This window comes from Pleurodeles waltl, chromosome 9, assembly GCF_031143425.1.
Source record: "Pleurodeles waltl isolate 20211129_DDA chromosome 9, aPleWal1.hap1.20221129, whole genome shotgun sequence".
NCBI lineage: Eukaryota > Metazoa > Chordata > Amphibia > Caudata > Salamandridae > Pleurodeles > Pleurodeles waltl.
The window spans coordinates 92,807,923-92,824,359 of NC_090448.1; the positions used below are offsets into that span (position 1 = coordinate 92,807,923).

General features: G+C 45.6%; 1 protein-coding gene across 1 annotated transcript in view; it reads right to left on the minus strand.

Annotated features, from left to right (window-relative positions):
• The window catches only part of ARL8B (ARF like GTPase 8B), an 87,575-nt gene extending 78,443 nt beyond the window's left edge, over positions 1–9,132 (minus strand). Inside the window, exon 1 of the mRNA XM_069206346.1 lies at positions 8,879–9,132. Coding sequence (XP_069062447.1) covers positions 8,879–8,998 — 120 coding nt within the window. The 5' untranslated portion in view covers positions 8,999–9,132. The remainder of the gene's footprint in view (positions 1–8,878) is intronic.
• Positions 9,133–16,437: the final 7,305 nt, after the last annotated feature.

The following is a 16,437-nucleotide window of genomic DNA, read 5'->3' on the forward strand; positions in this document are numbered from 1 at the left end:
TTAAGTTATTGTCTACGCTCGGCTGTTCACTACGCATCCTCTGTGTATATTTAAGATAGCATGCATACACTTAAAGAAGGAAGGGACAATGAGCATCTAACAGGACTCATCACTGAGGAACATTGGGCTACTAAATATCAAATAAACCTCGCCTGTGACTCGCAATATTAAACTAGTCCCGCGTGAAGGGGGCGTTACTTTACTAGGTTGGATGAACAAAATAACTTTACAAGGTAGCACATGTTATTTGATTAGAAGACTGGTTTCTCCTAATTTTACGCTATTAAACAGTGCCTCCAGCATTTTACAATTCACTAAATAACAGCAAAATCAGCCAAGGAGCATAAAGGCAGTGATATTTAACATATTGGCTGAAAAAAAAAAAAATATATATAAAAAAAAAAAAAAAAGATTATGGTATGGAAACCAAAAAAGTGTTCCTGCACTCACTTGGATTTGCTTACTGACTTGCACACAGACTGTCATTCCCTGCCGTGGTATAGCCGTGAACTGTAGCCGCTTCCTGTTGCAGCGCATTTGGTCCGACCACAGAGCCAGACGCGTGACAAAGAGGCCTTTGAACAGTCTCAGGCTTTCAGAGGTCAACTTCAGGACATCAAACAAGCATTAGCAAAGCCAGTCGGTATCGCCAAAGCGAGCTATTGGCCTTACCGATGTCCTTAAGCCATGTTGTATAGCATGCACGACTGCAATGTATTTCAAAAATAAAGAAAAGTTATATGGTGCATCCGCGTCACACTGCTTCTTTTTGCCGACAGGTGGGTGGGGTTAAGTAATGATGTGGACAGTTGGTGTGTCTAGGGGTCAACAACACGGATCAGCTCACAGACACCAATTAGCTGTACTGCACTGAGCTCACAGCAGAGCGCTAGTATTTTTTTAAAACAATACACCCCCTGCCACCACACTAAATGGAAACCAACCCCACAACTACTCTGGTTTGAAAAGGAACCTTAGAACGACGCCATACCTAATGGCCTCGTTCACATACTTCAAGACAGGCGTTACACATTCCAGTCCTCCAGATGGCGCGTGCCTGAAACATCAATATTACAACACTTGCAAACCACATTAACTGCACCCACACTAATGAAGATTCAACTACAACAACCTGGAGAGACTCTAGTCTGTCAGAAGGTACCTGAACACCAACAGTGCTTCCAGACCACAGTATTGGCAATTCATCGCTAGACAACTCTCTGTCAGATGGAACATACAAATTCCATCTTCCGTACCAACTACGCGCATGCCCTTACCACACAGAAGAAAACTGCCTTTGTTGGAAATCACATGCATGAGTTCTGCAGAAGTCTCTGGTCTGGGCATGTGGCACGTATGCCACATGCAATTGTGAGGTTAGACATGAAATCTCACTCGAGCTCCAGCCATTGTATGCCCGTACATAACTTTGAATCAATGAGAAGAAAATATACCATATTTTGTTTTTATCTACTCGTTAAATCCCATTGGGTAACTTTGCCAAAACAGTCAGTTTGAACGTGCTACCTGCTGAGGGAACACAGGGTGTGGAAAGGATGGAGAGGGGCGTGGTGACCTAATCACCCAGGGTACAACCATAGGACAGAGTGGAATATGAAGAACGTGAAGAAGGAGGGAAAGGACAGGGGAAAGGAGGTTAGAAAAAAATGAGAAAGCAACACTGGTGGGCATTAATGCTTCTCATATCTTTACACGCTGTGCAGTGATGTGGCGAAATAACGCTGTGGTTCAAAGCTGCTGCCACTGCACTCCTAGCTGACACATTCACCTTCCCGTGTAGGGGGTTCCTGGGGCCTCGCACCTTCCATCCTGGGAAATAGGAGTTTGGTGGAAGAGGCACAGCCATGGAGCACTTCACGGGCGCTTCTGTGGCATGAATCCCTATATAAAACTGTACAATACACTGCAATGCAAGGACTTAAAAGTGATGCTCTGTGTACATGGACGACATGTTTATTCATCTACAGTATGAATGGGCTCAGCAGGCAGGACGGGGTTAATGCGAGTAGAAACAGCCAGCTGGTCGCACTTTAAGTTAAAGACAGGAAGACCCGACCAGGCTGTAAAGCAGCTTCTATGTATCTACTATTTTATTGGGATAAATTAAGTACAAAAATAAAAGAATCATCAACTAATTCAATGACATGCAAGCCCAGCATAAATACATATTAAGATACAAATGCTGTTAGCAATGCATGCACCAGTCCCAAATGTTACTAAAATATAAGTAAGGAAATAAAAAGATGTATAGGAGTAAGGAATGGTGGCACATGTGGTGAGCCGCGACAGCGGCAAGGCCTCGCTCTTTCCCCAGTTCACCGGGTAACCCAATATTGCTGCAAAAGCATCAATTATTTCTAGCACTGCGTGTATGGAGGATGATGAGGCCGATAGGGTGAGTAAAATGTCATCTGCGTATAAATACAGTATTGAGGAGCCTCTGGGCGTGGAGATATCTATGATCTGGTCAGACTGGCGTTGGGACGCCACTAAAGGCTCCATCGCGAGAAGAAATAGCAGGGGGGACAGTGGGCATCCCTGACGGTACCCCTGCAGACCGGGAAGGGATCAGAAAGAAAGCAGCTTCAACAAGATCTCTGGTGAAGGACAAAGACTGGGGTAGCGCAGACTCCAGAAGACTACTGCCAACAGTCTCAAATGTGGCAGGGAAGGGGTGACCAAGGCAAGTGGAACCGGATACAATAACAATCTTTGATTGGTTTCTAACCATTTATTGGTGTTATTTTCTTGCTCGAAATCTGTTTTATTCAAGATTAGTTGTTGCCATCTAGTGTTACAGCATGTGATTGTATGTTCCTGTTTGGAGCTTGCAAGTGGGCCTTCAGCCTTTGTTCCTGCAGGGAGTAGGTAAATACATCCTCACTCTCTTGAGCTACAAAGAGGGCTCTGAGAGGTCTTGAGAGGAGAGTGAGGGATGCAGAAAGTGTGTGAGTGCGCCTTTACCATCATGGAGGAGTGTGGGGAGTGCAGTGAGCTCCTGCAAGAGAGGGATGTGTGAGGTGCTGAGAGCACCTGCTTGGAAGTGAGTGAGAGTTGTATGGTGATCCTGCAGTGTTGTGAGTTTGCACTGAATTACTGCAGGGAGAAGACTAAGGGGGCAAGGAACTCCAGTGGTGAGCGCTGTGAGGGGTGCAGGGAGCTACTGCATGGCAGAGAGGGGCAGAGTGTACCTTCCGGAAAGTCTGTGAGGGGTGCAGGGAGCTCCTATATTGAGGGTTCTAAAGGGTGCAGGGAGGTGAGTGAGGTTGCACAGAGAAGAGGACAGGGTGCAAAGTACTTCTGGGAGGCGACTGAGAGGTCCAAGGAGCTCCTGTAGTGAGCACTGTGAGGGGTGCAAGGAGGAGAGTGAAGGGTGAAAGTAGCTCCTGCAGCGAGGGCTTTTAAGGGTGCAGGGAGCACCTGCAGGGTGGAAGCGCAGTGTTCCTTCTGGGAGGCAAGTGAGAGGGGCAAGCAGCTCCTGCAGTAAGGGCCAAGAAGGGTGCAGGGAGCTCACACAGGGAGGGTTGTGGGGGTGCATTGGATTTGTGCAGGGCGGAGAGTGAGGAGTTTAGTGAATCGGAGAGTGAGGGGGTGCTGTAAGCTATTGCAGACAGCATATTGAGAATGCAGTAAAGTACCTAGAAGGAGTATTGCAAGGGTGGAGTGATTCCTGAATGGAGGAAAATGAGAAGTGCAGCAGGGGGTCCTGCAGACAGGAGAGAAAGAGGGGTCAACCTCAAGACACAGCAAAATAAACAAACAAACAAAAAAAAAACACACACACACACACCACAAGAACAAAGCACAACTCTGGTCATTACCAACATTAACAAAAAAAAAATACCCATTCACACTCTCGTCCATCCATTGCACTACTACCAGGTAGCCCGTTACCTGCCTGCAAATGCTCTTTGGCAGCTCAGCAGTGGTATGAAGCGCTAAATAAAAGTAACTGTAATACAAAGGAACAACAACTAAGTTTTGGTTCAGTTACTTTATTATTTCTCTACTTATGAGTCACTTTCCACACAGCTTCCAGCTTTAGGCTTGCTTACTCTGTGCCAGTGCTCCTCGAAGTAAGCCGGCGGTAAGAGCTAGTAGTCATGTACTGAGAGAGTGGGGGGGGGGGGGGGAACATTTCAGAAAGGTGTTTTTATGCTGAATTTCCATCTTTGCTGCAACGCTTCATCTGCCCTTATGGTGGTTCATATCTATCTCAGAGAAGCGAGATGGAAGAGCATTTAAAGAACTTTGGAGGATTTGATTAAAGTTGGCAAATGCTTATTTTGCCATCTTAGTGCTCTCAGCTAAAGGTCAGAAGATGGAGACTAGAGACATAATCTAGTGTTTTAGCACGAAGTGACTCGAGGAGTTAAGCCCTTGTTGCTTACTTTGTTATGTAAATAGCAGGTTAAGAGTTTGAATCCTGGCAGAATTCAATTTAGGTTCTCACCCTTTTGGTGTCAATAAATTAAATGACACTATTAATCACGGACTTGCAGATACCCCAACGTGCCTATATCAAGGAGGAATAATACCCCGATGGAATAGTTTCACTTGCTTTAAGGCTGAAAAGGAATGATGGCAGAGGAAAAAGTGCTGCAGTGATGCCACAAAAAGTGCAATTGTGTACTCATCTGGAAGAAGTGCGACTGGGTGCGTCAAAATTTACATTACTCTGCCGCAAAATGTGCTAATCCATCCCGCAAAATCCTGGGGCGTGGCGGGGATAGTTAAAGCGATCCAATAGTGGTTCTTGGGGATCTGGAAATAATCCACTCTCGTAAGGCAAACCTGCCAGTCAACCGTTCCCGACCACATCTACAGAGGGAGGCCTCCGTTCAAAACACGTCTTTCCTTTGCCGCCAGTTTCTGACTGATTCTTCAGCAGCATGTCTCAGATCTCAACAATAATAAAAGCCGCTAGAGCTGAGGCATTCACCACTACTGGGACGCCATTACCTGGTCCAGGAAACAACCAATAAGAAAGCAACACATTTGGAGAAACTCACGGCAGAAAGCAATCAATCAATGATACCGGAAGGCCATGGGACAAAGAACAGGCAAACACCTCCTGGTAGGAGCATTATTTTAAGGTAAAGTGATTAAACAGATCAGGCACTTGGACCAGCCTCCTTCTACTACCTCACGATAATACCTGCACATCCCACTTAAAGGGAGAGTAGCTGCACTTCTATGTAAGACACAGTAGAGAACTCTGTAGAAAAAGGGAGGTACATGAATATGCACTTATGTAAAGAACTACTGAACGAATATGATGTGTGGGTTAGTTGGGGATTAGCAAATCGTGGATGCTTCTTCCAGTTTAACAGGAAATGACAGCATAATAAATTAAGTGGATGCATAGCCTAGACACACAGCTAGCAGAGCTAAATGCCCGGGGTCGCCCATTCCAGATTAGCCACCAATGACCCTAAGGAATAGCTCACTCTCTCCACTAAAAACGCCAAAAAAGAATAATGGATGTTAGTCAGTACCTGCCCACTGAAAATGAAAACCCAATAACCCATAAGAACGGTGCACCCTCAATGACAGGGCACAAAGTCAGAAGGCCCATTATGAGGGCAAAATAGCAATGACAAGGGACAGCATCTTTCCAAAAGACTGAATATAATACAGCATTGTTCCAGGGAGGCCAGAGTAATTAAACAAAACGCAAGCATTATAAATGATAATTGAGCCTCTAAATAAATCCCAGCGCAATGTTGCATCATGGCTTTAGAAGACATACATTCCAGGGATGGGCTGGGTGTAAACTGCTTAGAAACTGATGTTAAACACAGCACAGTGGAATGTCCTTCTGCAGGTAAGCCAGTCCCTTTTAATTAGCATCTGCAATTTATGGTATCTATGGTACATGTACTAAAAAAAAAAAATCAGTCTAGAGTCCTAAAGCTCTGAGAAACCCATCTGAACTACAGGGTTGATCAATGAAGAAATTAGCCCCATCTTGGTATTGAAGGAACCCTTTGCAGATGATAATACATTATTTTGGAATGTATTATGAATGCCCTATTATGTGTCAGTGTTTTGGAGACAGGGTTCCGCTTCACTTTACTAAACCAATGCCTCTTTCTGAAAGCATTCTTCACCCAAATATTCTTGCAATAATTCTCAGATTTGTTGTGGGAATATAGGGCTCTTCTAAGGCACTAGCACATTCACGGGGAGGCATGCTATACCTGGAAGTGGAATGCAACTGACGTCATAAGAACATAGGCTCATATTACTAATATTTCCCATAGACACAGAATGGGTAAAACCCTTTGATATACCAGGCCCTGCGTTCTTAGAAAGTGTTACATGCACCCCCTCCACTAGATGCTCTCTCTTTTTACTGAGTCTTTAGACATAGAATCATGTAAGGAGTATGATGCATTATTCTTAACTACATGCCGTTTTAGTGTTTGAGAAGAACTGCAAAAATATATTTGGGGTGGTTCTTTATTTCGTTTTGAGGTAATAACTACAAAATATTAGTTTCACTAACTTTTTCCATCTTAGATTAGCAGTGACTTAGCTATCTAGTAGTAATTGCTTTGACTATTTGCAGTGCAGATTTCTTTGTCTGTCATCAGTAGACGCCCGCTTGGTCTTTTACTCTTCAAACAGCACTGGGTAGTAAATAGGCGGCAGTAAATAATAATGTATATCAATCCCATTCCCCTGCATCTTCACCTCTTAATCTCTTCCTCGACACTCGACTGTCAGCAATGCCTTACCTCTCACTGTGTAACAAATATCCACTGAATTAAAAGAAGCTAAAAGTTCTTGAATCAAAGACTCTGCAGGCTAAGCTGTAATTCACAGACCCATTCGCTTTTCTATAATGGACCTTTCATAATTATTTTTAATAAACTTAAGTGTTGCAATTTTTTCAGATGCAAGGCGTTTCAGATAGTCTTGAATTCAAAACTGTGTGGTGGAACAATGCTAAATAGTCAATTTGCCGTTCTTCTGCATTTAATACTCTTAATATAGCATCGTTAGAAGCACTGCCATTCAGATGACAAAAGTGGAGTGTCTCTCTGATAGACACTTGTTCCTGAAAGATATTAGAGGCGTCCATTCCATTCTGCTCAATAAGTCAAACAGTATTAGAAGAACTGTTCTAAAGATCTTGTTAGAATCACTCTTCGCATACCGCTCTACAGTTCTCATCAGCTGCGCTCTCAGGCCCCAGTTCTTGTCAGCTGCCTTATTCTCCACTATCGTCAGTTCTTGTCCACCTCTCTCTTGACCACCACCCTTTAGTACTTATAAGCTGCACTTTTCAGCATCAGCGACAGTTATTGTCAACTACTCTCGTCCACATAGCTCTTATCAGATGTACTCTTTTGCTCCAGCCCCAACTTCCTGCCCGATTCGTGCTTCCCTTTCTTAGCTGCTATGTTCGGCCTCTGCATCAGTTCTTGGTAGCCGCACTTTATCCCCCGCCCCTTCATCAACCCGCACTTTTTGTCAGATGCACTGTGATGCACCAGCCTCGGTTATTTTTCAAGGTACTATTCTCCACCAGACACTATTTTTTGTCAGATGCAACTCTGCTCCTAAAGACCCCAGTTCTTCACTGGTGCAATCTTCTCCTGAAAACCACAGTTATTGGCCTTCGGCAGCCCTCACTTCTTTTTGGACTCTAAACATGCAACTTTTTGTTATACATTCTCGACTTCTGCGGATATCAGCTCTTAATGAGTTCTTCTTCACTACAAAACAATAGCACCGTGATATAATAACACTTTTCTAGTTGGCAGGTCCCAGCCTGTTCTACTGTCTTCTGCCCTGTGTGCAATCGCAATCAATGACAATGAGAATTCTGGCCATGAATGCCTCTACCATATCTGCTTCTGCTGACCTAACAAACCTCCCTACTGGCAATGGTGAAGAAGATCCCAGATGTAGTGATCTACACACAGCCTACTTTAGGTTTCTAGCATTTGCCTATGAGAGAACAACATTAAATTTGCCGTGGTTCTGGTTTCCTATACCCCGTTTCACTTTTCTTCCTCCACGAGTCAGTGTGTTTACAAAAGCTATACCAGTCTCGGATCTTAGACTCCCAATCATGCTGTGGCGCTGTCCAATCTCTATAGGGAGGCACCAACTGGCCTCAAAAGTTTTGGCACAGCACTGGACAGACTGGTCTTCCTTCTTCTGCTGTGGGGAGGGGGACCTTGTGATCCACTGACAGTCCCACCCCCACCCCCCAATCCTCGGGCCAAATAACCATTGCCTTGATGTTGGCTGTCCTTCCCCCGGATCCCTATACGTTTATTTATACTCTGGAGCCGAATACAGTCTGCCCCAACCACTATGAACACTGTGTTCCTGGTTGGCACCTTCCACATCTTTAACATCCGGGTCACGTTCCATATGCACAGTTACATCAAGCTGTCTAGTGTCAGGTTCGAATGGTTCATCATGTGTCTTACTGCAAATACTCAAAAGCAAAGAAAGAATATAGAGAGAACAGGAACTTATGCCCTTTTTGTTCCCTAAATTTATCAGATGACACTTGTCACCAGGACACAGGTTTCCAATAGTGTTTTTCTTCAGCATATAATTGTTTCCATGAGAGCTGCACCAAGTAAACTAAACCATGACTGCAACCCCAGAATGCACTCGCTGGTCTAATAAAAGCCAAGCAGGAGCGCAGCAGCATCTGGAAACTGCTCTTACCCATCATAAAATAAGTGGGGTTGTTTAATGCAGCACACCTGCTCAGAGCATTGCACCCCCCTCCAGGTGCTCCCTTCTACCTCCACCCACCCCGCGCACCAGCGTCATCCCAAACCCCCACAGCTCCCCTCCCCATCCTCCCAACTCCAGCACTCACCGCTAAGATGTTCACCAGGCTGGTCTTGCCGCTGTACTGCAGCCCCACCAGGGTCAGCTCCATCTCCTCCCGCCAGAAGAGCGAGCGCAGCCAGCCCAAGAGCCGGGAGAGCAGCCCCATCCTAAAGCAGCGAGGCACGGGTGTGGGCAGGCGGAGAACGGGCGCCTCAAACAGGCCCGGACACTAAAGGGCAAAGAGCCGGAGACCAACTCCCCTGCAACCGGCTCTGGCTGCAGCGTCTGTCCGAGCGGCCCCAGGGCGACACCTAGCGGCAGCGCGGCATAGACACCGACGAAGGACTACCGCTGCTCAACATAGACAGCGCCATATGTAAAAAAGCTGATCCGCCCAAGGAACGAACAGTTAGCCCTCACTGCCTTCATTTAGTTCGTTACTGGCTTAGCCACCCTTACTGCGTCAAACGCCAGCAGCCACCACAATGCTAGGGAAAGGTCCGATCGTGAATAAAAAAAAATAAGGTGTGGGTGGGGAAGTCCATCATTAGCTTAGCCTACTCACTCAAATATTACCGGCTTGTTATTGTGGTGCTGACATTATAAATACGGGTCAGTTTGTTGAGAACTGTTCTCTGTTTATTATAACCACTAACTTAGGTTCCCTGGGTGTACTGGAAATGCCAGAAGAGTTCCCGTTGTTTGTCCTACTACTCTGTCCATAATTAGGGAGCCCAGCCCAGGAGTACAGGTAGCTGGAAGAAGAAGAATCCCTTTCGAAGAACAATAAACACTAGTCCGCTATAACATAAAACTCGTAGAAAGACGACCATCTTATGTGTGCTGTAGAAGTGGCAAGGGGTGGAAAAGCCCTGCAGGTGTCTGAACTTGAAGCTACTGCCTTTCGAACGGTAACATTCAGGAGCATACGGCACCAAATACCTGCTTCAATTCTATGTCAGGACCGGAGGCACAGATTATGCTTCTCTTTCCATGCTTTGTTTTTAACACAGCAGCCAATGAAAACTATGGAAAGTAAAAAACTACATGACCCTACACTAGTCCTACCATGTGATAAACCATAGAGGAGGAAGCCTATAAAGTGTTGAATCACACCTAGTCACACTCCTCTTTCTTTGCTGCTTCGCAGCCAAATAAGTGATATTTTATTTCCTCTCTCTTGTTAAAGTAACGTGTTTGGAGCGGGATTTTCCCCTCTTTCTAAAGCGTCCCTTTGGATCGCTTTCTATAGTGTGGAGTGGGAGCAGGGGAGCGAGGACTCGCGCTTCCAGCGCAGTCCTATCTTTATGCCGGTCTGAAATGTCTAAATTACTTGATTTATAGTTATATTACTCGGGCTCTGCGTGAGCGCGTTTTTTCCTAGGCAGCGCTGTCTCCGCGCGCCTCCTTAGATCCTGTCTGCCCCAGTTCAACTCTGCCGCGTGTGTTAGCCGTCTTCACCGGGGGCCCTGCAATTATCTCGAGCCCAGTCTTTGTTTCCCGGGCCGAGTGTTTCCTTTTGTTCTTCCCCCTGGGGTGCCTGCTGCGAGCGCTCGGACCAAAGCGCTGCTACATATTTGTTTGTTTAACGCTCGTCGAGAGCGATTAAATTGGATTATTTTCAACGCTCGTCGAGGGCGTTTAAATTGGAGTCTTGCTTACGCTCATAAGAGAGCATTTATTTGAGGCTCTGCCTCCTACAGATACAAGCGCAGCTGCGCTATTAAACTGATTTATTGACTTTCACCGGCTCAGCTCCCGTTTACGCCCCAGTGCTTGGACACTGGGGTTGAAATAATTTTCTACGCAGGCTGGGCCTGGTTTCAAGGGTGTTTTAACCCCTTCAGGGCAGCTCTCTCCACATCCTAATTTTGTTTTTTTGTTCTGCCCTGCTTTGTTCTTTTGTTTATTATTCTGCTCCTTTGGAGCCACCTTTTCTGCTGATTCCTCTGTATGGCTCTTTGCAGCGAGTACTCAGGCTCCTAAGCAAACTTCTAACCCGCATGCTGCCGACTTTGAATCCCTTATAAGAAACATGGCAAGGGAGCATGACTACAATGCGGGATCGCATAAGAAGGCTGTTAGTGACCCAGCTTCTTCTTCTTCCTCTGAGCTTTCCTCCAAGCAGGGTGATGTCCCCCCTCGTAAATGCAAGAAGAAAGCTCATCACCAGGAAATCCCTACCCCTAAGTTACTGACTTTCGAGCCAGAGGACATCGTGCATCCCAGATCCTCACTGTGGTTACCACCCCCTGAGGTGGCAGATTATGTAGAAGCTCATATTAGACATGGATTCGATAAGGATATTCGTTCTAGACTGCGATCTGAGTGTCCCAGACCTGATTTCCCCTCCAAGGTTACCGAGACCCCAGAGTTGGATCCTACCCTAGTAACTTTCCTCAAGAAATACGCGAAGGATCCTAAGAAGGGTATTGATCGTGCCTGGCGCGGGTGCCAGGATAAGCTATTAGACATTTCTGGGCCTCTAACTAAGATTCTAGAATTGGCTTTTCAAGCCAAGGAGTCGGGTGAGCCTATTGACCCGGACATTCTCGTAGGCTGGGCTCAGAGAGCGCTTTGTTTCTTGGGCAATGCCAATTGTGCCATTTCCTCCGAACGACGCAGATCTGTTTTGATGAAGCTAGACCCCAAACTGGCGGACCTCGCTGCATCTGAATCGGGCCCCGTAGCCCAGGGCTTACTTTTTGGGTCTCCATTTATGAAGGAACTTTCCAAGTTCGTTTCCGCTTACGCCAGTCTGGACAAGGCACAAGGATCCATCCGGAGAGTGCTACGTCCACTTTTTCGAGGGGCCGGACGCTACAGAGGGCGTGCCTTCGGCCGCTTCAATCATCAAGGCCCCCATCGTGGATCCTATCAGCAAGGAAGAGGGGGTTTCCAGGATTACGACTCCTCCTCCTCCTTTACCTTCTACCCATCGAGACCAAGGTATGGTCGGGGCAGATTCCGCAGGGGGAGATCGAAAGGACAACAATCTTTCTCCCAGGAGTCGGGAGCCACAGGTGAGCTTGATTGTAAGTTCAGATGTAATGCTGGGGGGCAGGACTCAGAACTTTTTGGAGGCTTGGCGCCTGATTTCCTCAGATGCTTGGGTCTTAGAGACCGTACAAGGGTTCAAGCTAGAATTTTACGAGTCCCCGTATCAGCAACACCTTCCCAGGCAGGTATATTTTTCCCTTCAAGAGCACAGTCTCATTTCCGCAGAAATTTCAGCTCTAGTCAAGAAGGGCGCCGTTGTCCCGGCTCCCCATCACCCTTCAGGTTTTGTCAGCCCAGTGTTTCTAGTAGCCAAGAAGGGTGGCGGCTCCCGCCTAGTTCTAAACCTAAAAGACTTCAACGGTTTTTTGATATATCGCCATTTCAAAATGGAGGGTATCCATTTGCTGAGAGACGTCCTCCAGGAGGGGGACTGGTTAGTCCATTTAGATCTAAAGGTCGCCTACCTGACCATTCCTATTTTTCCTCCGCATCGGAGGTTCCTTCAGTTCTGTTGGGAGACCGAATATTACGAGTACAAAGTTCTCCCCTTTGGTCTGACCTCTGCCCCTTGGTGTTTCACGAAGGTTATGCGACCAGTCGTGGAGTTCCTTCGCTCCCAAGGGGTCAGATTAATAATTTATCTAGACAACATCCTGATCATGGCCCAGGATCGAGGCCTACTGTTGTCTCATCTGGAATGCTCAGTGTCTCTACTTCAGAGTCTGGGATTTATAATCAATGCCCAGAAGTCCATTCTGGTTCCCTCTCGTCGGATAGACTTCCTAGGGTTCCAGATAGACTCGATGCAGTCTCTTCTTATTCTTCCCCCCGGGAAGATTCATTCGATCAAGAGAGAATTGAGATCTCTATTATCCAGACAGACTGTGTCATTGAGAGCGATCGCTCGCATGGTGGGCCTGCTTTCTTCTTTGATTCAGGCGATTTTCCCGGGTCCTTTGCATTACCGAGCCCTTCAGCGCTTGAAGATATCTCATCTTCAGAAAGGCCTACGTTATGTAGATCAGGTCCCCCTGTCAGAGGAGTCTCGTGCAGAGATGCATTTGTGTCTGGACCATATGGAAGCCTGGAACGGCATGGCCATATTCAGCTCTTACCCGGACGTAGTGATAGAGTCCGACGCCAGTCGTTGGGGCTGGGGAGCCCGATGCGGCTCAGTGTCCACAGGGGGCAGATGGTCCAACACGGAGTTGAGTCTCCACATCAATTGCTTGGAACTCCTAGCCGGCTCATTTGCAATCAAGAGTCTCTCCCCCATCAGAGCGAATTGTTGTATTCTCCTTCGCATGGACAACATCTCGGCAGTGAGATATGTCAACAAGCTGGGGGGTACTCGCTCCCGCATCCTGGCAGAGATAGCCAAGGAGTTCTGGCACTTCTGCCTTCAACACAGGATCTCAGTGGTGGCGGAATATCTTCCTGGAGCCAACAACTTTGTAGCCGACTGGAACTCTCGTCATCTGAGAGACTTCAGCGATTGGAGGTTACATCCCAGAGTTTTCAGAACTCTTTCTGCGAAGTGGGGTCCCTTTTCTATCGACCTGTTTGCGTCTCGCCTCAACCGGCAGATGAAACGTTTTTTCAGTTGGAGACCGGATCCGGAAGCGTCGAAGACAGATGCGTTTTTTCAGGATTGGTCTCAAGAACAGAGTTACGTGTTCCCCCCCTTCTTGATGATACCCAGGGTCTTGGCCCAGATCAGGCGTCAGCAAGCGGAGTTAGTTCTGGTGACTCCCCTTTGGAGAGCTCAGGCATGGTTCCCAGTGGCAATGGAGCTGAGTTGCGATCATCCGGTTCTTCTTCCCTTCCGGGAGAATCTTCTCCAGGACCCTCAGGGCTTGTTACATCCATTAATCCTGTCGGGTCAACTATCATTGATGGCTTGGCGTCTTTCAGGGAAAGATGGAACATCCCAGGCCTTTCGCAAGAATCTTCCGAGGTCATTGCGGGTTCCTGGTCCTCCAGTACTCACAAAAGATACGCTTCGGCTTGGAGGCGATGGAGTACTTGGTGTAGTTCTAGGAGTGCAGATCCTTCTTCAGCAGGTTGCTGTCTGGTCCTAAATTTCCTTTCATCCCTGGCGGCGTCAGATCTAGTATATCGTTCCATCAACAACTATAGGTCGGCTATTTCAGCAGGTCATTTACCAGTGGAAGATAAACCTATCGGTGAGTCTCCTATTGTGTGTAAGTTAATGAGGGGTATTAGATTGGCTAACCTCCCTCGTCCCCGTTATTCGTCCCTTTGGGATGTGAATATTGTCCTTTGTTTTTTAGAATCCTGGCCTTCTAATACATTTTTGTCTAGGAAACAGTTGTCAGCTAAACTCACCATGCTGTTATGCCTTATTTCGTGTAAGAGGGTGTCAGATGTTAGAGCCCTGGATTTGGCTGGGAGAGTTTTTTCTCCTGAGGGAGTATCTTTTTCCATTTCGCGTAGAACTAAATGCAATCTGAAGTCAGTTTCTTACCCCTGTTTTGTTGACAACCCCAAACTTTGTGTGGTGCAGTGTCTTAAAGCTTACGAGGTGAGTACAGAAGAATTTCGTTCTGATATGGGGGGTCAATTACTCATTTCTTTAGTAAAGCCATATCATCCTGTTTCCTCAGCCACTCTCGCTAGATGGATGCGTTGGTTACTGAGTGAAGCAGGCATTGATATTTCCGAGTTTGGTGCGCATTCTGCCAGAGGAGCTATGGCTTCAAAGTCTTTGGCTTTGGGTTCTCGTTTAGAAGACATTTTAAAGGCAGCAGATTGGTCTTCTCCTTCGACATTCAAAACTTTTTATTATAAACCTATTGTTGATATAGCATCTGTGGTTGTGAATCAGCTTTGAACAAGCATAATCTGAGCCTCCGGTCCGGACATAGGTTCTAGCATTCGCACTAAGAATTTTTCAATTCTATTAAGGACACGGAGGCGAGGATTATCCCACCGCACTGTATATATATGGTTTTGTGATTCATATGATTTTATTGAATTCATGTGCAAGTTACTGTACTTCAGTGCTATCCCACCCTATTGAATAGTTGATTTAAGTATCTCTTATGATATTCAGTTTTTATGGCCTGAATTTTTTCCTTTTTCCTAGGAAATGATGAGAAGTAGGTCGGACTGCCACGGCATCGCTCTTCTTCCAGTCAAGTGGGATGCCAGTCTTCTGTTCTCAGGATTTTCGTTTACAAGTTCATGTTAAGACTTTGACTTTTCTGTTGCGAATTTTTGGACAAAGAAAGAGGAGTGACTAGGTGTGATAAAACACTTTATAGGCTTCATCCCCTATGGTTTATCACGTGGTATGACTAGTGTTGGGTCATGTAGTTTTTTACTTTCCATAGTTTTCATTGGCTGCTGTGTAAAAAATAAAGCATGGAAAGAGAAGCATAATCCTCGCCTCCGTGTCCTTAATAGAATTGAAAAATTCTTAGCGCGAATGCTAGAATTTTTTTTATTGTTTCTTAGCTGAACAGAATTGAGGCGTGCACAGCACAAGGTTGCCAAGTTTTCAGCTCGCTTATTGCGTGACATATTTTGTGTTTTAGCGTCCATATGTGTGACAGTCAACTCTTTGTGTCAGCCGCATGACACAGATTAACAATAGCGATTAGATCAAAGTATTGACGGTGCACTGATCTTTGTATAACCCCACCACTAGTCGCATGGACCTTTGTTCGTTGACAAGGAGAAATTAAAAGGAGCAATTTTAAACATCAAACGTCATGAATAGAGAAGTTCGTTTGGGACTCCATAATAATCACATAAGAGAGTTGGTCGGAGTTAAAGAGTTTTATTAACAATTCTAATACATTTAATTTGTTTTATTCAGTAAATATTAGCCTTTAGTCACCTTTTCTACATGTTCAAATAATCCATTGGTTTATATTTCAAAGCAAGGTAAAAAACCAAATTAGTAAACATTTCAAATAATATAGAGATATTACAAAAAGCGTGTTCGATAAAGTATTTCCCTAATCTAAATTACGGATTAGAATTGTAATTTAAACCAGAGTACAGGTGTCAGTTCAGAAACTGAATTAAGTGTTCTAATGAGAGACTAAAATGCATGAGCATGTAGCTTTCCCATTTAAGCAAAGGACATTCCAAGCTAGAAAATATCTTCCGCCATAAATCAGCAAACATCTTTTTTTTAAAAGAAAAGGATTAAAAATAGGATTCTATGTCAGGACCGGAGGCTCCGATTATGCTTCTCTTTCTATGCTTTATTTTCTGCAGCAGCCAATCAAAAACTTTTATTCCAAAAAACTACATTTCCCAGAAACATATTGATCACATGACCAACCATAGAATATCTTCATATAAAACCCGATGACATGAACACCTGTCCTCTTTCTTTGCTGCTCGGCAGCCAGTTAAGTCGTCTTTTTAATACTTTTCATGATTCTGTGTTATGTGACTTGCTTGCTGTGATTGTTAAAGCGCTTTAGCACGCGCTAATTTATTTATTTGCCTTTCTGGGTATTGTTTTGAGAGCGCTACGGCCTCCCCAGGTCGCGAGGCTCTCGCGGACCTGTTTCTATGTGGAGCGGGAGTAGAGCCGATCGCAGCCACCATCTTGGATGGCCGCGA